The 25,853-nt window shown below is 36.4% G+C and overlaps 1 protein-coding gene across 1 annotated transcript in view; it reads left to right on the plus strand.

The window, feature by feature from the left end:
• The first annotated feature begins 429 nt into the window (after positions 1–429).
• tusc3 (tumor suppressor candidate 3) overlaps positions 430–25,853 on the plus strand; it is a 64,149-nt gene continuing 38,725 nt past the window's right edge. The window contains exons 1-2 of the mRNA XM_044114789.1: positions 430–581; positions 25,620–25,789. Coding sequence (XP_043970724.1) covers positions 477–581; positions 25,620–25,789 — 275 coding nt within the window. The 5' untranslated portion in view covers positions 430–476. The remainder of the gene's footprint in view (positions 582–25,619; positions 25,790–25,853) is intronic.

Below are 25,853 nucleotides of genomic sequence, written 5' to 3' on the forward strand. Positions count from 1 at the left end.
TTAATAACAAAGAGTGGGAGGGATTTCATCATGAGACTGAGATGACATGTTACCTCTACTGATTTCATTAGTCTTTTTTTCTCTTCCCATTAATTCTACTGTAGGCTATGCGTCTCCAACACTCGGTCAGCCAAACTCTACTTTCCTTGCTCCTAAAAACCAACGCTTTCACACTTTTGACAGATAAATTATTTGCTTGATCCAAAAATAATAAATTGCTTACTTATTGAGCCATTTGAACCCTGTTTTATGAATTGCATTCAATCTATTTATATATAAATATATATATATATATAAATATAGATATATATATATATATATATATATATATATATATATATATATATATATATATATATACATTACAAGTAATGCAAGTTCATTGGAATCATTTTACCAAGACTTTAGCTCTAATTGGTCAACTCGACACCCAATCATTTGGCGGATACGTGTCTCGCTGTCAGCATCCTTCCGTCATGGCGTCTACTCGGACTAACCCTATTGTTAACCTGCACTTTCTGACTGTTTTACTCCTGCTAGCGATATGTCTGCCGTTCGGAGGAGGACAGAAGAAGAAAGAGGTAATGTCTAAACCGTCCGGGCATGTTTTACCAACGAGTTTCCTCGTGCTGTTTAAATAGGAGCTGCACAGGTGTAACCTGCCGGTGTTACTCAAGCTAGCAGTCATGAGAAGGCACGTGAGAAGAGCTGGTTAATTTGCGTTTTAGACACACAAATTACATGTTTGATATGAATAAAAGCAGTCACACAGAAAATGTGCTTAGAGCGGTGTTTATGAGAACACACGGAGATTAACAAAGCAAGCAGCTATAGTCATGAGGCTAACTCCGTGCAGTTGCTAAACCAAGCAAAACGTATTCTTCTTCTATTAACTAAAATTGTCAGAAAGCAACGTAGACTATTTTCCGACTACTTGTGGATGTTGTGTGCTTATTTGACGTCTGTTTGGGTTCCGCAAACGAAATGGAAATATGGGGTGTGCTTTCATGTAATCCGTGAATGCGGAAGAGGTCTAACTAACCGCACAGGAAAGCTAAATGCTCGATCTCCTTCAGATTGTTGTTCAACAGAAGAGCCGTGTTTTTTTGTTTGTTTGTTTGTTTGTTTGTTTTGGTTCTGCTGGTTTATTCTGAAGGCATAAAGATAGAGACAACAGATTGATTTAGGTGAAGGTGGAAATGATAACCTTAGCATGTTTTCACCCTGGGTTTCTCATCGTTTAGTGGATGTACTCACCCCAAACTAATAATTTATATATTTTTGGTTGCATATTTCGTGTGTTTGTTCATGAAGGTATACACAGAACCCCTTGTGGTTAATCAGGTTTTCATTCACTAATCTTCGTATTATTGCTTAAATAACTCGCATGATGGTTTTTATCAATCAAAACTATTTGTATTAATATTGTGTCACTTATACAATGAGATTTGCATATCAGTTTTATGGTCTCAGGGGTTTTAATGGGGTTTTTATTATTTGATGTAATATTTTATTTCTAACAGAAAGGCAATAATTTTGATAAAATAACACATTGAATATTACACTTTTAATAATAGCTAATATCTATTATTTTGAAGAGTTGAGCGCCAACATAGACTTACAGAATTAAAATGTGTATATCCTTTTCAATATAATACCTTTTGCTGTTCTGCTGTTTACATGCTTGCACGTGCACAACAACCTAATATTAATTGGTTAAAGAGTCAAGCTATATGTTCAGGCCAGTTGTTTTACCTTGATGCTCCTTCTGCTTCTTCCCAAGTATTTTCTGTATTTTTAACCACTGGAAATATTTCCAGTGAGCAGAATATATATTTTTTCATAAGTAAATTCAAAGTGTGGCAAGAAAAAGAAGTGAAGTGACGTATTATAGCAGTCTTTAATGCTTGCACACCACCAATTTCTATCTTCTGGTTTTGTTGTTGGAGTCAGCCGTAATTATAAAATGGACTAACACTGGTATTTAATGAGCATCAGTGCAGGAAAAAATGTTTGCTTATATTGTCCAAGTGTGAGGGAATTTTTTTAGAAAAGCTGCTGCGTCTACCTCTGTTTGCATTCTGAATGTTGATAATCCTCATGCATTATTCATCTGCTGCCCATTTTCATTATAGACACAATAGATGGTTTTCTTTGACAAGCTGTTGTTCCAAACATTGCCTGGCACTTGAGTGATTTCCTTTCTTTTATTTTGCCTCCCAGTTCTTACATGTAGTGAGTGACGGTTGTTTAATGCTTGTTTTCGTTTTGCCTCCTGTCTGTCTTGTTTTCTGAGATCTGCACAGCCAGACAGCGTAAGTAAAGTGATTGTGTTGAGAGTTTTGGTCCCCTGGGCCCTTTTTTTTTTTTGCATGCTCTGCTTTAAAGGCTAAATTACCGAGCTTTCTACCGATACCAAAATATTCTAGGTGGATTCTGAAATACTTGAGTGCAGCCGTGAGCGTGCCCCGTTTGAAACAGATGCATTTTCATACAGAGCTGTCGTACTGGTGGCACATCGTTTGTCAGCTGGCAAGCAGAGGGTTGCGCCAGGTAGATGGCGTTTGCAGTTTAATTTTAATCTGTGAATAAGTTAGTGCAGAGCTTGGATGCTTGTCCATATGCATCTGTGACACCTTAACTTAGACTGAACAAAAGATTTGTTTGACTGATAAGATAAAATGTCTTAAATATTAATAATAATAAAAATCAGTCAATATACAGAATACAGTCAATTTCAGGCTTTATAGTTTGACATTCCTAGTCACAGAATTTTGTCACTGATTATCAAAGTCTAATTTTACTGAAGCTTTCAGCTGCCAGTTTTAGCCAATTTTGATTAAATAGCATTAAATAGCATTTATATATGAAATTCATATGTGAATTTCTTTAGATAAAAATATTTATCATTAAAATATTTCCTTTTAGTTTTTTTCTTTTATGTTTGCAGAAATTATTTAAATTTGAAGCAGAAATGAAGTTGTTTTGCCTGGGAGCAGTTGCTCTACAACAGAGTTTTGTCCATTTAAAATCAGGGAAACATGGTTTAAACTTTAAAGTTTAGATTTGAAACTTTTTGTGGCATCTCATAGTCATGTTAGTATAAACACATATATAAATGAATGAATCTTATTTAAGATAGGACAATGTAAAACATACATTAACCACAGCTGTGTTGTTCCAGGTTATAGCTAGAAATGCTAATTTATAGCTACACCTGTAGTCTCCAAAATATGAAACAAAAATAATCTCAAACACATTTGTTCTGAATACATGTAGCATTAGGGATGGCACAGTTTATTTAAACAAAAAAATTAACACATTTTTCCAAAAAAAAAAAAAAAAAAAGAAACCCAAAACACACAGGGTCCCTTTTTGTATAAGAAATAAAGCTTAGCTCAACCATTTACAGGAATTGCACATATTTTTATACAACTGTTTAACAGAACGTACACTGATTAAACAAAAGGGACTTAAATATTGAGTGATCAGAGCAGCTGATGCACAAAGGATGAATAAATATTTAAAAAAAACGTACGATAATATTTTTATTTATTTACTTTTACAAGTAATCTGCAGCAACTTTTAACATAAGCAAATAACTAACTCATAACAGTAAATATGAGTTATAAACAACATTTAAGAGAAAATTACCCAGTTTGTAATAGCTGGATTATTACTGTCTGAATCTCTGTTATCATAACTCCATGTCAGTTAAAGCAAAGCCTCTAAAGTCCTGGACGGTGAATGTGACTGTAAGTGTGCCGCGCTGCTAAAAGTGGATAAATGAAGCTCAGATCCTGTTGCTTTAGAACCACTTATTTAAATAAAGTCAGAGGAATGTTTTTTGTCTTTTGATGTACTTTTTCAACTGCACCATTTTATTTTGCTGACTGTGCAGATGATGGGGAAGTATTTGAGCAGATTATGGAGGGAGTCGGAAGAAGGAATGTACGGGGAAAATGGCTGACAGGTCGACAGGCATATAAATGAGCAAAGAATTGGATGTGTCAACAGAACAAAAAGCTGACTGAGTGAAAGAATAAATGAGGAATAAATAGGCAGATTAACCACTGATGGAAAAGCATATAAATGGGTGAGTAAATCTATAAATAATTGAGAGCGACATGTTTTCCGTGCTTTATAGTGTTCAGCATTGGCACATGAATTGGGATTCTTAAATGCAATCACTGGACATGAGTGACAAACACCAAAGCGGTGCGATATGGCTAATGAGACTAAGCAGTTTAATAAAGGCCATCGTTTATCATTTTAATCTAAATTACTTTGTCGTTGATTCATATCTGGCCTGGATATGTCTTTAAATCGCACACTTTCCACATAACGAGTGGGTCTGAATAACTCTTCTATAATGTAGGGCGCTACATTAGGAGTTTAAAGTTCAGAGAAAATTATACATCTAAAGGAGAACTGAAAGAAAGCCATTAGAATGACTACAAGGAACAATTACAGAGGAGACAGAAAGAAAAGGTAGGAGGTCAATTTAAAATTACAGCTCATAGCATGCAGTGATGAATTGTTACTTTTACGCACTATGATAGTTGAGCACTTTTGTGATCATCTATTGACGAGAGTGCTTATTTTGAGCACTGCTTTCTATTTTATCCATTGCACAGAAAAGATTCACATTATGGCTTTGGTCCTGATTGCAACTGCTCAACAAAGGTACGCCTTTCTATCACCTAGAGGGTTGAAAGTACATTTTGTAGTCTCCCACACATCTGAAATGTATCTAGGTATGTGCTTCTCCAATAGCACTAAATAGAGGGAAGAAAGATGCCACCTTCTACACACGGACCTTCACCTACACACAGACTTACTTTCAGGGAGGCACAGGAGAGATATTGAAGGGTTATAATGGGAGGAATCTACTTTCGCAGTTGCCTGCCTAGGGCCATGACAGAAAGGTGGAGCCGGCAGAGGAAGATCTTATTTAGCTGGAAATGGACAAAATGGTGATGCAGCACTTTGTATTCATCTCAGCAATTTCTGGCCTCCCTCGTTGCCCTTTCTGTCTGGGGCTGGCTAGTGTGTGTCATATACGGGCTGGGCGATATGAAAAAACAATTCTGTCTCAATGAAATTTTTTTACATCAGCCGATATGAATGGAAATCATATAAAACAAGTTACTATTTTTGTTTTCTTGAACTATTAGGTGAGGTTTTAAGATAATAGAAGGTTATTTTTTATTTTAGAGATTTACCTTTAAAAGTTTAACATGTCATTGAACATTATTCTACTGCTTTGGATAAATTAGAGGCTAATTTTAAACTAAAATCTTCCAGGATTACAAGACATTCTTTTCTTAACTGATAAATATGATGTATATGAAATATGATAATGCTCATTTTGAATATTGCTTTTAAGAATAAGCAATAGAAATAAATGTAAGAAGACAAAACAAACCCTAACACAATTGTTTATAACCTTTAACAAAAAAAAAACCAAAGCCATAAAATAGACATTCAAACAATATACACTTAAAATCTTTGTCCTCTTCAGCAACTTACAAACACATAATTTAACTAATAAAACAGACATTTTCTTTGTTCTGAAAACCCCACCCAAACATTTTTATTTGGGAATTCGGATGCACTCACTTTCATCTGGGATTAAGTTTTACATTCTGCATGCTCCAGCTGGTGGCGCTGGTTCAGATAGTGAAACAGATTTGGGGTTTTCCCCAACTTTGTCAGAACATTCGCTCAATGTAATTTGCAGTCCACGCTTCTTTGTGTTTGTCCAGCCTTCAACAGCCAAATACCAGCTTTTCTTGCCAACGATGTAATTAGGCTCCATATTGTCTTCCGACTCTCTTTCCCCTTCCGCCCAACTAATGTCCTACCTATTAGCTAAAGTAAGAGACTACAGCTGCACAAACATTAGCCTTTAGCCTGCCTGGCTTCTACTATGCTTTCTGCGTCAAAGTAACTTTGCTTGGCTCTATTCCAGCCAATATTCCAGCACGGAGGAACTCTTATTTTCATTGGTTGCACATGCACACAAATTGTATGCCAACAACATTGTTTGTCAATTCAAATGCGTTGGAAAACACAGAGACTTAATAACAAAAGTTTAGTAATCCAGAGTTGTCATCATTGCTGCCAAGTGTTAACGTTTTTGGTGCCAATCCATTGGGGTGGCACCACCGCAGTGGAAGAGAACTCTGCTTTTTACAATTTACGTTAAACCTTTCTTTTGTGTGAAATGTTTCCGTTTCCCTCTTCCTGCCCTCTTTGTTTTGTTGTCATTTACTGTACATTCTTCTTTGTTGGTGGTAATCAGTGGAGTGCTTGCAGAAAATGGAAGTGATTCTGCCCTCAAATCAACCGGCTGTTCATTGAAGTTTAGAGAAACTGAAAAACCCCCGAAATCCACTGGTTGTTTTTGAGTGAGCTGTCCTCCATTCAAGTCTGTAATGTAAAAGCTGCACCGTAAAGTTCAAAGCCCTCCAAAAACATTAAAACGGCTGTTCAATTTGCCGCCGCTTAAATGCGTGTTGACGCCATGATTTCTCTTGCTTGCCACATTAGAAATCAACATGAGCGTTAACAGGGGCTTTGGCCTTGATCTTTATACCTTTAGTTTTGTCTTGACTACCTGACTCTTCATGTACTTTTAGATTATAGCTTTAAGGCTTCTTTTATGCTCAAATAAGCTTAAATTGTTGAATCTTTAATGAAGGCTTTTCAGGCTTTTTCCTCCATTCTCCTCGTCTCGTTTTTAGAAAACTGTACTTTTTTTTCGATTTAGGTAAATTGACACAGGAATAAAGGTATTAGGAGTTTCTTCATTTTTAAAACCCTTCCAGATACTCCTTAGGCAGAGGAGTTAATGGGTAAAAGATGTTAATAGTATTTAGCTAGACTCTTGTGCGTCACCCCAGTTCAGCTCTAAATTGTAGACAGTGGTGAGTTTTTGTCTTCCGGCTGACCACAGCACAAAGAGCGGGGCTGCGTAAGCACTTCTTATACCTCCCCATGCATAGTGAGGGGAGGAGAGAGGAGGAAACAAAGTTCAGGACCGTGATTCTGAAGCAGGGACAGTAATATCTGGAGAGGTATATATCTAGAGAGGGAGATTACAAAGTTGTGTGCTTGGTACCACCCAGGGACCAGTCTAATAAGTGTATCGGAATAATAAAAGCCTGCTACCTCTGCACACAGAGGTCCAATAACCTTCTGTGGTTGACCCTTCAGGGCATAACCACAGCTCCTTGCAGACTTTAAACCGGAGCATTTTAAGATGAACACTGTGTAAGCAGTTTTGACTGTTTCTTTTCTCTCTGACAACTTCATATTAGAAAAAGTAACTTCTGCAAAACAGTTTTTGCGTTCTTAATATGCCTTTGAAATAATAGATTTTAAAGCTGTGATTTCTGCAGGCTGACAAGATATGGCTTTTTGTACTTCTCTTTGACCCTTAGTAAATATATGCATGTTTAGATATAGTTAGTAGTTTTGTCATAAATTAATCTATTCCTTCATTTGCTACAATGAATTAATACTTGAAAGTTAGTGGGGTTAGTGCCATCTCTAGGGTAGGGATGAAATGGTAACCAGCTTTAAATGTTACAATGGGACAATTTTTGAATTGTTACATTGTTGGCTTGATATTTTAAGATGTTAGTTTTTATGAAAACTCCCCTGATCTTTGTACTGTTTGGTAACGTTACTACTTTTAGTTAATGGCTCTGATGCATATGTCCATGTTATTACAAATAGCTCTAATTGTTTAATGTTTATTTTTCTCCAGATTTTACATGTTCTTTTCTTTTTTGTTTTCCAAATTTTCCTTATTCTACTTTAACCATATTTAATAGCCCAAAAATTATGCAATTTGATGTGAATAAAAAAAGAACAACTCTATTGCTAGAGGTCAACATTTACTATTACTGGTTTTATAAAGGCGTTATAGTGTTTACTCCTCGTTATTTAAACAACAAAAACTAAGAATAATGTTTTTGACACGAAAGAAAATCTCCCTTTTCAAAATGCTTTGGCGCATAAAAAACCCCATTAAAAGTAAAAGCTGGTGCACATTTTGATAATGTTAAGGACCTTTGTTCTCTTTTATTTCTTCCATCTGTCACAGAAGTAATGACTCAGTGTTTTGGTTTTCAGCTTTCAATCCCCCCCACAGACCCTCATCAAGTACTTCTTTTGGGGAGAGATGTTTCTTTCTCTAGTTTTTTTTTTCTTTCCCCTGGTGTCTTGTGGAAATATGCATGCTAGAGCTCAGTCTCTGGTGATTTTCTGTTTCATGGATGAAAAGAGATGAATATTGTGCCCTTTCCTTTCTTTCTCTCTTGTCAATAAAACCCCGATTGTGGCTAAAAATAGCAGCGTTTCATACTGGGAAGCGTTTCACTCCTTTCCCAGTAAATTCAGGGGTGTTCTGTGTGGATCTCGCTCATTAACCATATTTATCTGAATTATTGATGCATGGGTGTCAGGCCTGCTTTCTCTGTGACTGATGGCCTGTGCTTCTGCGTCATTTTCTTCCGCTGCTATTCCTCCTCCTCTTCCCCTCCCCTTTCTATCATGTTTCCAACAAGTTTTTTGAGTGGCAACAAGATTTTCATCTTTTTGCCTAACCAACCCATATTTTCCAGTGTTTCCTGTATTTGTTCCCCTTCTATTACTCCTTTCTATGCACCCTTGTTCTGTGGAGTTGAAAATATCAAGTACTCATTGCCATCAATAACACTTAAAAGCACCCTCAAAAATTATATGTAATTTAGTTGTTTACCCAGTCTACCCATTTCTACATGACTAGTTGAAGTGGAATTGACCAAATAATCTATTGTTCAATTTATCACCTGTCAGTTCTCACTAAACTTGATTCACATGCTATAAAATGTGTTTTTATTTAATTCTGTTCTCATTCAGGGTATCTACTGTTGTTAGGGAGCTGATTGGAGATTCTGGTACAAAACTTTACTGGTTTGAGTCTCACCTAAGAAACAGGGATGTCATTTCAATGGGTAACTTTTCATTGGAGCTGAGAAAAATAAATTATGGGATTCCGCAAGGTTCTGTTTTGGGCCCCTTCATATTTATTGTCTATGTCCTCCCTCTAGCTCACATAACAAGTAATAATATAAGTTAACCATAACTATGTAGACGATTCACAACTCGACATTTCAATGTCACCATATAACTATGAAGTGTTTCTTTTAATTGATTTTTTTTTTTAAATTATTACTGCAACAGTGTTTTTCCTGGTCTGTCTAAAAAGTCAGGTAGCTCATCCAGAATTCCAATTATTAAAGCTGTTTGCACTAATTATATCTACGTCATCTAACAGCTGGATGCATAAACATAGCTACTTGTACGTTAGTTGCGTACCATAAAATGGTGTTAGGTTATTTCTCTTAAGCAGCTAAATAGGGGGCTTCAGGAAGTTGACACTGTGATGCAGGTAGTTTCAGTACCAACTTGGGTACCAGTTGTTTCACATAAAATTAACGCTAAATTGCTTCACTGCTACCTCTTTCAGGAAGGAGAAGAGGAAAATTGTGACTTTCATTAGAATACTGCAAACAGGTTACTTTGGATGCTCTGGTTGACAGCTCAAAGTCTGCATGTCATCATTATCTATATAGAAAACAGTGAAATTATACCAGGATGGAAGGAAGAATTGGTACAATGAATTTGGTAGAAAGAAATACAATGTTGAGTTTCTAATCCTTATGTTTATTTTAATCCATGAGGTTCATTGTAGCCTTTCTTGTTGGTTAAAGTGTCCCCTAAACAGTCTTACTGCTTAGGAGCTATGGAAATATTGTATACTGTCTAATGTTTTTTTCCAAGTATTTATTTGTCCAAAGGATGTCAAGGAAGCTCTCTTACAGTTCTTCAAATTCCAGAGGAATGTCAGGGAAGCAGAGAAAAGAGGCGGTAATGTTGATGGAGTTCAGCGTTTGACTGCAGTGATTATTGCTGCTGGAAAATTCATGAGAAGGTGAGACTGTTGAGAGAAAAAATATAGAAAAGGGCTCATCTCCCACCAACATATTACATTGAGATTTATGAGGAGCTACAATTCTGTGCATGAATGTCTTACTTTGAGGTTATTTATGACCCCCAAAATAAGTTATATTAGAGCCACTCACACCTGCACACACACTAATGCTTTAATATAATGGGATGAACTGAGGCGGTTTAGCATAAAGCTGTAGTCAGGATAAATGGTGAATACCATCAGGTGTCTCATCTGGTCCCCATCATTCTCTGTTGCATTTTACTTTCACATTGAGATTTTTATTTGCTTTTTTGCCTTTCTACACTTATTTGTGGGATTTTTTTTTTTTTTTTTTTTAAATCATCTGCATCGAGCACAACAAAGTATTTTAAAGTCAATACTCGTAATTTTTGTTTTCCTTTCTTTTATAGAAGCTTAAAGCTCAGGTACTGCAGTCATATTTAACAATTTCTTATTTATATTATTTCAGCTCTATTCACTAAGAGAAAAACATTATATATATAGATTAATTACACACAGAAATATATTTAAAAGTAATTTTCCAGATTTGAAATTGGAGTATTGCATCAGACTATTAAAAAACATTTTTAATACTAAAACACAAGCTTACTCAAACAAATATTTAGCACCAAGTTAAAGGTAATTTTCCAAAAGGTACTTTTAATCTGACAATTTGACCCCCGTAATTCTTTTTATTTTGGAATATAGTTGTAGATCCATGGCCGTAAAACAATCGCAGCCAATCTGGTAAATCTTCAAAAAGCCAGAAAGAACAAGAATAAGAGAGCGCCTGCAAAAGAGACGGAGAAAACAAACCTCTCTTTGGACTATGACTGATGGATGATATCTAATGAGCAGTTTGATTTATGTTGATTGTTGTAGCCGTTAAATAAACTGTGCAACTAGTGGTCGCTCCCTTTTCCCAGCTGTTCATGTTATCGACCAGCCAATTAGTTTCACCAGCTTAGCTCAGAGCATGATCTTTATAGTGTATCTGGCTCGCCATCTCCTGTGTGAGACTGATGCCAATTTGCTGCTAGGTGTAAGACACCTGGAGCTCACTGGGCTGTTAGAATTATTCTTAGAGTTCTACATTAAGATCAATTGGGGGAGAAAAATGGGAAAAGTTTGAATATATAAATTTTCCAACCAGTAAAAAGAAGAAAAAAAAAGGCATATCAGTTTATTTTGAAATTTTTACAATATTTGAATCAAGACAAAGTAAATATTATTTCCTATACAGAGACTTGATGAATGTTCTCCCTGTTGGAGGAAAGACATTTTGAGCCACTATCCTAATGTGACACCTTGTGTCTCATTGAAAGCATAACATTTGGTCCGACCTGGACATTCGAAGCTGCAAACCTGGCATTTGTTTACATGGAAGCTTAATTCTTTTCTGGACAAGAAGGGATTGAGGTGGGGGTTAATTATGTGAAAAAGTCACCAAAAATCAGGGCTTATATCAAGTTTCACTCTTGATTTGTTCAAAGAAATTGCTTGGCACGCTGCTGAAATGAGAGAAAAAGGAGCCACCGGAGAGTTACACACTTTCTCAAACCAGATGATTAGGAGGGCAGAGGCAGAATGACAGCAAATTAGATCAATGAATATAGTTTAGTGAACCTCTCAAGGTAGAGAAAAAGTGACAAAATGCAATCAAAGTAAAATAATAGGACGCCATAGGAGCTGAAGCTGCGGTCCCTAATCTTAACCACCATGCTGCTCTTCTTAGACGATATACTTGTGCTTCTATGAATAGCAAAATTTCTTAAGACACCTAACAATAGGCACTTGAGCTGATAATGTTGGAATACGTTTATTTTCTACTAAAATGCAAGTGCTGAATGTAAAGTCAGGTATCCTTGTTATATTATTGAAGTTTTTTCAAAAGCTGCTGGTCCTGATTATCTAATGGGTCTTCTGAGACTAACTGTGCTTACCTAAGCAGTTGCACATAACATAACAGAGTAGTTTATGAGGCTAATTAGGAACAGATTATGTGCCCAGTTATTAGGCACTAATGCTATTATTGGACTCTGAAGGCTAATGAGGTACAAGGCCAGTTACCTATACAGCTAGTATACTTGCATGTGCAATAAGCTGCTCACCATGACTTTAACTATTAGAAATAATTACTGCTGACGTGTTGGTATTCTCTGCATGTCCGGACGTTGCAGTCATTTTCACAAGAGAGAAAGCGAATGATAGCTTTAGTTATTAAATGTTAGAAAGTACATCTGGGAATTGAGGAAGAGCAAGACCACTGATCATATTTCCAGACATGTCTCAACTTTGTGACCTTTACAGCAGTGGCACCTTTCTCTTCAAAAACTTAAATCTTCTATATGCAGCAAAAATGGCCCAAGTTATTTTATGTGCCAATCTGTTTTGCTTTCATTGGCTACTTTCTCACTATTTCAAGCAGCGTGTCTCTCTCCTATCCGCATGTGAATATTATCAAATTCTACATGGTAGAGGAAATAAAGCATAAAAAGGCTGGAATGCAGAGGAGGGCAGTTAATGATTGTGCTGAAATGTTGGCCTGACTTTTTTTCCCCCCATCCCATAGAGATATAAAGAATATGCCCGCATTTGCAAGTAACTGCTGAGTGGCCTAAAAGAAAAACAATCCGCTGCTTTTGACTCTCTTTATACCAGCATGTTGAGATAGTTTAGGCAAACTGTCTTCAATGCTCACACAAACCCTTTTTTTTATCTGTTGGCAAATAATTGTCATCTTAACATCTGAATGAACATCCCGGTCATAAAGCGGGCGATTCTGCAGAGGAAGCAACTCTTAAAAAAAGCTTTGTTCTGATTCAGGGGAAGCTGCCAGTGTGATTCCAATGAAGAAGTTTTGCTTAAACATAAGGTAGCTAGAAATCAGTTAGATACTAATGTGTTTCTCTAGAGAGCCCAGTCATTGTTATCTTGTCAGGACTTGCCCAATTTAACTTAAGTGCTAAATGTCTACATTTTGCAAAACCTAACCCTTGCCATTGATGTAGCGTTTGTATAAAAAACTTGCTACATCAAGTTTTTTCTACAGAGCAGAAAGGTAACATTATGTTGAAAGGGAAAGTTGGTTCTATTTAAACTGATTAAAACTCATTAAATCTTAATATTTCACACCAAGGACATGTTACAGTGTATATTTTGCTTGGTACTTTTCTCTTACATTAGATATAATCTCTGTGGTTTAATTTTGTAAAGGTTGTAGATTTGGAACAATGCAGGTCCCAAAATGTTTCGAATGCCGGTGAAGTACCAAGAGCAATTATTACCACAGATTAATAACAGATTTTTCTAAAATATAGCATGTTCCATGACAGGCCTGAAGCTAAACAAGGATAAAAGAGAGAAGTTTTGCTGTGTAAAGTTTGTACTTGCCTTGATACGGTAGGGATAAAGAAAGTATCTTTTGAATTGAAATGACATTTCTTCTTCTTATTATTATTGTTATTATGTAACTTTAAGACTTCTTCATTCAGTGACAGCTTCCACACCGTAGAGTGTTACACAAACTGGTAGTGGCTAGATTTAGTGTGCGTACAGTTAATTAAAAACCTTTTTTTTTTTTGGAGTTTCTGACCTGCCAACCACTGGTCAGCACTCAGCACTGGTCACCTGATTTCTTCGTGCATCAATATATTCTCTGGTACTCAACATGCCTTTTCTGCACTGAATTGCGTTTGAATTTAATGCCAATGTTACGGGGACTGAAAAAAAGAGAATCATTTAAAATATCATGACCTCTGTCATCTCAAAGAACTCTGTTAGAACAATAAACAGTGACTGAATTCTTCTCAAATTTTCAAGAATTACAGCTAAAAATCTAACAGGGGAGCATGTTAGCCAGGACTCACTTCGAGCTTCTCATGGCCTATATTATATGTTTTGTTGTTTTTGTTTTCTTTCTCATGACTGTTTTCCTTTTGAGTATGTAAATTTGACCATTGAGTGTGTTTAAAATTTTTCATGTGCCCAAAGCTATTGTTTTTCCCCATTGGACTTTCTGCACTTTTATAACAAGGGTCAGATGGTAATGTTGTTCTTCATTCACTGTAAAGCCGTTTAAATACTCCCACTCCTTTCTACGTCTGCACAGAGAGCAGTTTGAAGCGTCTCTCATTCTTCAGTAGTCCCTGCTACCCCTAATTTTATGTATGAGGCACTATGAGCACCGTCGGAGGATAGAGCACATTTTAGAGCTTTACCTGAATCTCCTGCCCACCTAAATAATTATTTGTTCAAACCTGCACACATAAATGTCTAAACCACTAAATGCAGACAGATAACAGCTCTTTCCTTGAAATGAAAATAATTGGTGTGTAAATATCAAGTGTTAGAACTCAAGTGCTCAAATTGAATTGTGTCTGGAGGTGTGTATCCATTTTGATTTGGTTTCAGTTCTTTATTTTTTCTTTGGTAGTTAAATATGATAAACTAAGGAAGAGTGTGGAACGCTCCGATATGGCTTTAAAATGAAAACGCATGAAGAAACCCCAAAACTCAAGTTCTGTAGGGATAATACATACAAACCAGAACTGGAGGACTTGTCACAATCGTCAGTGTGGTGTTTGGGAACGTGATCCTTTTTTAGTCAATGTTGGAGAAAGAAAGTTTGTTGAATTAAAATTAAAATTGGCATTTTTCAACAGGGACAAGGGATGTAGCTGCTGGGGCCGGGCAAAATCAGACAATATTGATATTTATTAATTGATTGACCTTTTCTTTTATCTACACTTTTCTTTCTACTCATTTTGTCCCTTAACTTAATCTTGCCCTTTTTATTTTTAAGTGGTAATGAAGGACGGTGTCCTCTGCCTACATTCCCCAGAATGCCATGCTGTTCTAGATTAAAGTTCAGAGAAATGATCACCATTCTATTGGGACACATTTTCTATGCTCTATTGTGATGGCTGTCGTTAGTGTTTTATCGCCCAGCCCTAGAACCGGACGCCATGTTGGATTTAATTATTCCACTGAAATGGGATTACTCGAATGGTCTGAAACTGGAATGAAGAAAAAATAAACTTCAGAACAAATCCAGTTTGTAGAGTATTGTAGTGTTGCGAACGACGCGGACCTTGCCAAATGCTAACTGCTTCAGGAATCTTCACAGCAGTAGATGTGAGACTAGGCCTGTCACAATAAATCAATTAACTGCATGATAAATTAAAATCATCTCAATAATTTCCATGTGCATGACTTATCTTTTTTTTTCTCTCTTTCTACCTAAATTGGTCTCAAGTTTGATGCTTTGGTCTCAACTATCCTCTTTTTTTTTGGAAGGACAATTTTTTTTATAGAATCTACACGATTAATTTTATTTATCTTTTCTGTTGTTTTGTTTATTCATTTTGGATATTTAAAATGTCTTCCAGTTTCAGTGTTAAAGGTTCATTAGAAATTAAAGTTTACTGATCTTTGAGAATGTATTCTAGCATTACCATGCCGTCACCATTTTATTACTCAAAAATGGTCTTGATACAATATCATTGTTAATCGCAATAACTTCTGGGGCAACTTATCATCTATCAAAATTTGTAATCGTGACAGGCCTATGTGGGACTGAACTCTTTATCAAAGCGTCACCATTAAATGCACTGCAAATAATACCAGTCGGGTATAACTAATTGGCTAATTTTCAGTTAATTTTGTCTATATTCAATAAAAAAAAAAAACCCATCTGTTTCTTATGTCCATATATTCACCGTTGAATAAAAAAAAGTTTTATGTCTATAGCTGTAACTGCTCCAAAACTTCACCAAACTGTGACTTTAAAACTGAGCTTTTTGTTTACCATCCCACCTCTCATACCGAGGCAAATAACAATAAAAAAAAACTTTCGAACAATATGTTGCACCAAAGCTGCAGGGAGATAAAGAAGTTTTCATATTTGCTTTGTGTTTCCTTTTCAAATTTGGGAGAAGACCTTTCTTGCTCTGGGCTCCATTTATGTGTTTGCCGATTATTTGACTCTCGGTGGTTTTCAGCCTTGTTCCAAAAGCATTTTTCTTTGCTTCTTTTGGTACTCTGCAGTTTGGAGAGCTTGAAATGCTTTTATTATATATTAGTTTGTGCACAGATTTGTAGTGTTTTCTGAAGTAAAGTGCATTTTTATTTTTTCAATGTGTAAAGAACCCAGTATTAAATAACTCTTGTTATACCGTTTAGCCTTGTGTGTGAAGTAGGCGTGTATTTGTAACCTCTTATGACTCTGAATAGGCTTTTCAATGACCTGACACAAAAAAATATTTTCCATTAAAATGTAATCATTTCATTTTATATATTTGCCAGTTGCATGATGAAAACACCTGACCAGTGAGTAGGTTAAGTCATCGCATTGAAGCCTAGCAGTTTCTTGCCCCTTTAAAATAAGTATGCCTTTTCTGTGCCTCTCTCCTGTTGACAGGTTGCCATTTTACTTACTAGCTGTCACAAAATTATTAAAATAATTTTAGGTAAAATGCAAATGATTGCCTGTTTTTTTGCCATCCGCTGTATCTTCAGGTGGATTGAAGCAATAGATAGAGTCTAAGCACAAAATTATTCTACACAGATGGAATTCTAAAAATGGTGACAGGCAGCATTCAAATCTTGAATATCTTAACATGATAAAGGCTATGATGAACCCACCCACGCAAAGTCATTTCAGAAAATGAAATTTACAAGTTAGATTGACGACAGACTCCCTATTACGACAAGCAAAAACAGGAAAAACTTGGTCAGGTGCCTTGAGGAGAGGGAATGACAGAAGATTTCAAATGTCAGGTTCTTTTCCTGGCATCTTTAGAGTAAAGCGGTTATCTGTAGGCAAGACAAATTTCAGATAGTCTGCAAAGAATCACAGAGAGAGATGACTGCTCGCACTAATGGGCAAAATATATGAAAAGAAAAAAATCACCGGAGAAAGACTGATGGAAAGACGCTCAGACAAAAGCGAAGGGGGGAAAAAAGCATTTATTTCCAATAATTGTTATTTGGCAGTTAAGCTGACAAATCCGCTACCGCAGTCCCTGAAGTGACAACTCTTGATATTTCTGGGAATCGCAGATTATGAGCTGACAAATGCAGACTTTGCAACACGATACCTTGTTGGTTTGATTGACTGCAGGTGTGAGAGGGAAATAATACACTGCCACTGACTCACAGTGGACTCGCACACTCTGTGTGTTTAAATGTCGCATGGTCCTGTTTATAATTCTCTAAATTGACTTTTTCTTTACTACGTTTTTCTAAACGTATCCACATTATTTCACCACCAGTGTGTGAATATGTAAAACATAGCAACACACCAAAGCAAAATGCGACCAATTCATTAATTCTTCATTACCAAAAAAGCAATATCCTCCTTATGGATTGTTGTATATAAACATAATAAGACTGACAAATCTTACATACCAGCAGGAGGTCACTTGAGGTTATTTTGGTCTAATCAGGATTTGATATTTAATCAGGACAGCCATTTCAAGCCAAATAAAATGAATTAAAGTCTTATTATTTGTCAATTATCCCCACCATAAAGCATTCACTAGCTTTCCCTTTGCATTCACAGACCTCCAGTTTGCTTCGCTGTTTGATATAAATAACCCAAACATTGTTTCTTCTTTTTCCATCTGAAACAGTTGAGAAAACTTGAGATTACTACTGGACCGGAAGGAGGAAGATGGGGAAAAAAAAGTACACCGATTATTTGTGTGGAAAAAACCTTTCGTGATTATGACTGACTGAACTGTTTTACTCCCTTTTTGCTGTTTTTGATTTTTGTACATATATTTTCTCCTTTTATCTACATTTGTTTTTATTTTAACTTGCTCCTGAATCCCTCATATTATTGCTTCCTCTATTCCATAACCTTGTTTTCTGTTTATTTTTTTTTATCCATATGCATCTATCTAAACTTCATATTTTTTCTCAGTCACCTGTTTCCCCTCAAGGTGACTAAGACAATTGTAAGAAGTCATAAAAATGCCATGCAATTGAATAGTGCAACTTTTTAAAATGTTTTTATTTGTTGGGCCCTTTTGCGCTTCCTTGCGTGTGCATGTATATGTTTTTGGTTTAACACAATATGGAAAGTCCTGACATCATTATAAGGATGGTGCGTAACAGAGTTGACTCGTTTTCTTTCCGTTGTATTTTTTTCTCTTTTGTTTTTACTGTGTTTATCTGGCCTTTTCTGCATTTTTGTGGGAGAGACAAGTCTTTGTTCCTTGTTAAATGAAGCCAATTTCCCATAATCCCCTCTTTTAGAGGTGGGATTGGAGGAAACTATATACTGACGGCCAAAGTCAGGACCCATTAATTTACAATAAACGTGTTAAAATCTCCCAAAGGAAAAGATTGCTTGGAGGACAAATAGTATTATTACTATTATTATTATTTAGAAGGCTTGCAGATCAAATCCCTGGCTGGTTGTCCTCATCCATTATCTAAAAGTTACCTCATGGGATGCTTTTATTGTTATATCGAAAGCTTTATGAAGCTGTGTTTATGGCGCAACGTTCACTTGGAAACTCAGAAAAGTCTTGGCGTGCTATTTCAATAAACTTTTACTGACATCTTCATTTGTTGCGAGCAGGATCTTCTCAGAATTTACGCCCGTATTCGCGTTGAGTGGACACCTATTTATTAATATGTTGAAGTAGTTCATGTCTGACACTGGCTTTCTGCTGCAACAGTTCTAAGATCAGAGCAATTCATCGGTACTTCATTAAGTGTCAGATATTTCTGAAGAAAACTGTCCAAATTGATATGCAAGTGGAATATGCATTGCGGTCAGCAGTGCGACTTTATTATCGGTGTCTTTTCAGTGGGACTGCATCCTGCAGCTTTTGTTACTATGGGGGAAACGGTTATGATATAGGCATCTTGTGATAAAGGTGCTTGTAAATTAATAATAGTGTTGAAAACTGATGATTTTTGAAGCTGATGGTATGTTTGGGAGCTTTTTTTTAGCTGCTAAAACTAGTTTTTGACTTCTCCATGTGAGCATAGAGGCTACATTCATCTTTTCAAACAGTAAATGTAGGGCTGCAGCTAATCATTGTTTTAGTTACTGATTAATCTATTGATTATTCTGATGATTAGCCATGTAAAAAATTGGCATCTTCAGCAGATTTTTCCTGTAAGCCTTTTTTTTTTTTTTTTTACAATTTTAGAAATGCAATAATAGATGGAAAAAAGCATTTTAATAAAACATTTTAAGTAAGACAATCAATATTTTATTGCCTAGACAACAATAATGTTGCATTCTTTTCTTGAATGTTTTATCATTTGTAACAAATGTTACATCCATGACTAAAAAAATAAACTTCTAACATGAACTCGTGAAAAGTGTATCCCAGTCTAGGACTGATTATTCTTTGGAATAACTGATTAATAACTCTATAGCAAAGGGTGCTTAACAGGAGATTTTTTGTTGTGTTTTTGTTTTGTTTTTTTATTTTATTTTATTTTTTATTTTTTATTTTTTTTCAAAATTGAAACTAAGTGAAGCTAAAACTGTGCCACGTAAGGAGTTTTAGGTAGAACATATTTAGTTATTTGAATTTATTTAGTTGCTAAATAAATTGGTTGACAATTTTCTCAATAGTCAATCCATCACGATTAATCTGATTAATCATCAGCCCTCATTAAATCCAACATTTTTCACTTGGTTAGTGCTGCAGTTTTGCTGCGTATGTATCTGTTATGGTTTGTGGTAGTACTTTTGTCCTGCTTTTGTTTGGTTTAAATGATTTTCTTTCCTTTGAAAGGAAGTGGAATCTTTGAGAACAGTTGCACGGAGAGAACATGCAAACGGTGCAGAAAGTCACATCACAACACGGAGATTTTGTGTAAAGTTGCTACTTGATATTTCCCATCATGCAATGCATTCTGTCTCCATTCATTCCAGCTTACACCCAGTAAGAGCCTTGGCTTCTTAAAAGTGTTGACACCACGCCTCAGTTTATCTATTGCTGTCCATAAAGCAGCGGACGATCGAGCCACAGCGTTACTCTGACCTCCTATGCATCATAATGATCACAGATACAAACGCAGAATCCTTTGTCTTCCGGCTTTCTCCTTATTGTTGCCACTCTGACACATCCGCTGCTTTTTCTGGCTCAAATTTGCGTGATCTCGGTGCTTCTTAGTTTGACTTAATTCTGCCTTTTCACATGGAGAGAACAAAGTATATTCACTAGTCTTTACGTGTTACTACAATAAATCGTTATATATTGTTGTTAATGTTTCTGTTTCCAGCTTTGAGAATCAAATAAAGAGCAACAGTGAGAGGGGGGAAAAAAAACATGTTTATGGCCGGCACAGTGACTTTATGATTGTGTAACAGAATGGCTGATGAAATGGCTGTCCTCTGTCATGCCCTCCATAACCTCCTGCTATGTACTCATCAGTGCAAAAATCAGTTGCCTTACACTTAATGTGTCATCTTCCTCCTGGCTGTGATTTTTCTTTCTTTCCAATTTACTCTTCTCGCTCTGCTTGTGTCTGTCCCATCCTTTTTTTTTCTTTTTCTTTTTTGTCTTGCATCGTTTTTTTTCCCCCCCACCTTCTTGTAGACTTGATTGAACATAGTCTTACTGTTGTTGCTTTAAATACTCTTCATTTCACAGTGTTTGTTTGTTGTTTTTTGTTTTTTTTTGTACAGTTTTGTTAAATGAATTATCTAAACCATGTTTTTGTGTTTTGACATAAGTCTTAGTGATTAGTGCTCCCTCACTTAAAATTGATCAAAATATGAGAATTGTTTCTAAAAAATGACTAGAAAATGACTTGGTAATATTAATTTTTATAAGAAATGACCACAGGTAAGAGAGAAGTGAATCCAAGAAAGAACAACAAATAGGGAATTGTCAAGAAATTGCAACCATAGTTAAGTGCTATTTATGGTTTTTGCCTCCTGGCGATCTACCTACTGTGTGTTTGTGTGTGATATAAGAAGAGGTTATGACATACTTAGAGTGGCTAACAGAGAATCGGAGAGATAATGCAGGGTATCTGGAGAGCATTTGCGCATCTTCCTCACTCAGCATCGCTCACACACAGACATAAAGACACACCAAACACACACCGGCATAAGACGTGATTCATTTTAATGCCCTTTGTGCTCAGTGGGGTAGAAAATAAATGTTTTTTAATGGTTCTAGACTGTCAGTGCGTATGTAGCTCATACGTTTGAGGGTTGGATAAGGCAAAGAGCAGTCATGGTGGTGCGAAGGAGTCAGTTTATCTCACGGTATTTCTCTGTCCAAAACTGTCTTCGTTTTGTTGTAAATACTTTAAGCTTTTATTTAAAAAAAAAAAAAAAAAATAGTTTACTTAATTTGAAGTGGCCTAATAAAAGGGATCAGGATGATTCAGTGGGAGATTCTGTTTTAAATTATAACATTGGCCACACAAACGTTTTCATTTACACAGACATGCATCTTCACTTATATAGTTTCCTAAAAGAACCAAGTAAGTAACTTTAATTTAAATGTTTCTACTTTCTTTTCCTCTCCGGTTAATGAACTCGGTTAGTAATTTGTGACTGCCCAAGGTCTGACGCAGACACAAGCAAGCATATGTTGAGTTGAACTTGTATCACGAGGCGCTGACGCTACGGTATCGAGACTTGAAGGACACAGCTAATCTCCAGCTGTTTGGCGTGCTCAAGCACATTAATGGCTGCAGCTGTGGACTTCTCTCCAGAATTTACAAGTACACCGAAGTTCATTAGCAAAACATTTTTCCTCTAATTTCACAAGGTCAAGTCCTCCCATGTGGGAGTCCAGATGCATTTTTTTGTAACTCGTTACACGACTGAGCTACGGCGATCTCTTAGATAAACTTTCAGCATCCCAAAAATGTTGTTTATTAAACCCAGAAGGTAAATACACGGCTCATGTCAAGTCAATTGATTTAAGTTTCTCTGAAATAGTTCACGGGCAAATTGTACTTGATTTTCATGTTATGGGCAAAAATAGTTGCACAGTTTATTTTTTGTTTGTTTGTTTATTTTGTTTTTAACAAAAAATAAATAAATTAGCAGTTTGGTTGTGAGACACTTGGGCGTGGTGTTCAAACCTAATTAAAATAAAAAATACAAACAAAAACCAACAGAGTGCCCCCTCAAGGAATCTTGATCAAAATGCAACCCATCACAAACTTCACACATAGAGCTTCTTTTTAATTTAAGCTTTATTTAGGCCTTTTCTTCTTTTCAAAAGAATCTGTTACTAATTCTTGTATGTATATCTGCACTACAGCCATATTCTGTTGTAGAAGAGTTTGTTGCTGGCATATCAGTCATTGAAAAGTGAATGCATAGGCTCTTCTGTGAAAACAACTGAAACAATTTGGTCGAAGTTAATTGGCAACAGATATAACGCAGTGAACCAACATCATGCAACATTATGGACCAGTGATGCAAAATATGGTAACTGCAACACTCACTGCAAACACAAAATCTGACAAAGTATGTTTTGTCTTGTTTCTAGCACAAATATCTTAATACACTAAAATTAAGATCTAACTAACTTAAAAAGTAGCTCATCAGCAGTATGCTTCAAGTTTAAGGAAATAATTCCTTGATATTGGTGAAAAACTACTGGTTATTTTGACAGATTATTTCACTTGTAACATGAGGAAATTGTCTTGCTATAAATAAATAAATGTATCTGCCACCGGAAGTAGTACTTTTTATCAATATTAAAGAAATATTTACTTCAAAACAAGCTGCTATAATTTGCTGAAAATACACTTGCAAGTAAGTTTAGTCTTATTTCAAGTGTAATAAAATATTTGCATTACAACTAGAGAAAAAATACTTAAGATTTGGTGTTTTTGCTGTGCTCTAAGGTGGTGTTCTCCCTTTGGAAATCTGTTTAATAATAATCAGCTCGCAAGTTTGTTTTCTGTCTATGAATCTAAAATTGATACAGGCATCCACTTTAATCTTCATGGCACATGAGGATAAACCTTTCCCCTCCACCAACTTTTTCTTTTCAAGCTAGTATTTCAGAAATATGGCTACGTTTTATTCACAGTGCGCAAAATTGTTTTACTGGACATTTAACATAATTAGGATTTTTTTTCTTTTTACTCTTTTTCTCTTTGTGAGAAAGTGTTTTAGAAGCATAAGTGAGACAGGCCATGATTACAGACTGTAGTTCAGAGCTGGCAGCTCTCTCTTTAGGGCAGAAGGCATGAAGACAAAAACAAGGCAGATAACTTAAAGGCAAAGAAGCAAAAAATAAAATAAAATTAAAAAAACTACAGTGAACATGGACACTATGTAGTTGCTGAATCCCCTCTCCTTCTTTAGATAGATCATGTTATTTAAAATGACCCCCCAAAAACATGCTTGTTTTCACTTCTCCTATTTTCTGCCTCACTTTCTTCCTTATCCTCCTCCAGCTTTTTAGTTCGTCTTTGTTGATCTTGTCTCCAGGCAGTTTGCTGGAGAGATTCAGTGTGTGCTTCACTTCTGCAACTCTTAAGGCTTGCTGTTGATCTGTGTGAAAGTGGGAGTGTTCGATTAGCAGTCGAATGGAGGGGCGCTGCTGAATTATTTAACTACTGTCTGCTTGAACCAATACTTAAAAAGCTGTGTGCACAAAAACCCAAAAAAACAAACGGGAACGGACAGAAGTTGGGGTACTTATGTTTTCTGTGATGGAACAAACTTCCTAAAAGGGTTTATATATTTCTCCTTATTAGCCGATTGCAGATTTAGACTTATCGGTGTGCTAGCTGATAGCAGCTGACTAAGGGAGCAGTGAAGCTTGTCATGCAAGTTTTTGCACTCACACATGTCACAGAATGCCAAACATTATAAGATAGGAGGTATTTAATTTGAAATGCATGAGCTCAGATATGCAGCTCATTCTCATTCAAAACCATTGATTGCATTGTGCGTGAAACCAAACGTGCACCTCTCGTTTCCAGAGGTTCTCGAGGTACAGTTTGATCAGCAGAGGTTGGAAAAACAAGCATTTCATCTCGAGTCTAACTATTTCATCACTCTTCAACCCAGAGCTGCTGCAGCGGCGTGGGGAAGATCACGTTGGCAAGTATCTGAGCGAGCTCCTCGAGAACCAACACTGGCTGCATCATAAAGACTTACAGATGTAAACAGTAGGAGGACACTGAACCCAAGCAAAATTACATAAATCCATCTCTCCGAAAGTATTTAATCTCCCAAATCTGTAGCATGAGTCTTTGTGTACGTGTTTGCTGTAAGTTGTTTATCCGCAGAGTTGCGCTCCAGCTCTGATGTCGATCTCTTTTCCCAGCCAGATGGCGTTTTTTATTCAGTAGCCCTTAGCATTTCTCAAGCCTCTCATGTTTCTTCTTGATGCTGCTGTCTTTTGGGAATGCAACATAAATACTATCACCACAGAGTACTTTCTCCTCTATGCCAGAAGTTAAAAACTTTAAGACTGTGCAATCTGTGGCATGCTAGGAGTATTACTAGAGTTTTACAAAACTACACATCACTCTAGTTCTAAAGTCCTTCCACTACACCCTGTAGCTCAAACAATAAACTATAAAATGCTTCAGTGACGTCACAAATACCTTGAAGGGCTTTGTACCAAAATACATTGAAGATCTGTTGTGTATTCTTTCAGACTTCTCAGGTATTCTGGTTCTGTTCTCAACCAAACGCGGAGAAGCAACATTCAGCTTCTATGCTCCTCTAATCTGGAACGAACTTCCAAAAAACTGCAAAGCTGCCAAAACACTGAGCTCCTTAAAAACAAGGATAAAAGTCTGTTTATACTTACGTTAGAGCTAAAATAAAGGGAACATTGAAACTCCGGTGATCAATGAGGATTGTTCTTGATGATAAATGGTCTGAACTTGTAAATTGTTTTTGCAGTCATTTTGACCGCTCAGAAGCTCTTTATACTAGAGCAACATTCACCCGTTTGCACACATTTCTACACCAATGTAGCCAACTTTTGGTGGCGTTCCTCGCCCAGGGCCGTATCGACATGTGACTGGAGGAAGCTGGAATCAAACCTACAACTTTCCAATATCTATTCTCCCACTGAGCCACAGTTGCTACATGTGCTATACAAATGAACTTGACTGAAACCAGTGGTGTCAAACAGCGTTCCTCGAGGACCAAAATCTTGCAACCTTTAGATGTGTCCTTTGTCCTACAGACTTGAATTAAAGGTCTAAAGTACCTCACTAGCATGCAGTCAAGCTCCACAGAGCTAATATTGGGGCCCGGTGTGATGAAGCAGAGAGACATGTAAAAGTTGCAGGACACCGTGTCTTGAGACCACTGCCTTAAACCTTTGGCTTCACGAAGAGAGAAAAATATAATATTGAGGTATGATCGTTGAATATTGTGATGATTATGCAATTTTTTTTTTCTATCATATCATTGTCTCCACCACTCCTCTTGTGAATTATAGTTTTGGTGGCCATCAAACTGACATTGACATAAGTGTTTTTGATACAATGTATTGTATTTAAAAGCCTATTCATCTTATCTCATGAGCTGAACTTTACTCTGACAGACTCGGTACATATCTAGTCATTTTCTGTGAGTCTGAACTAAAAGTGTTATCTGTGTTTTGTCTTTATTTTCTGTGTTTAGAACCTGCTGTCGGAGAAGGTTGAGCAGATGATGGAGTGGTCTTCTCGGCGCTCAGTCATCCGCATGAACGGAGACAAGTTCCGTCGTTTCGTCAAGGCCCCGCCCAGGAACTACTCCGTTATCGTCATGTTCACCGCCCTGCAGCCTCAAAGGCAGTGTTCGGTCTGCAGGTACGCTACCACCACAGTAACAACTGTCATATCCTCTACTAAACATTTAAAAACTGCATTTTTC

This window comes from Gambusia affinis, linkage group LG04, assembly GCF_019740435.1.
Source record: "Gambusia affinis linkage group LG04, SWU_Gaff_1.0, whole genome shotgun sequence".
NCBI classification, from domain to species: domain Eukaryota; kingdom Metazoa; phylum Chordata; class Actinopteri; order Cyprinodontiformes; family Poeciliidae; genus Gambusia; species Gambusia affinis.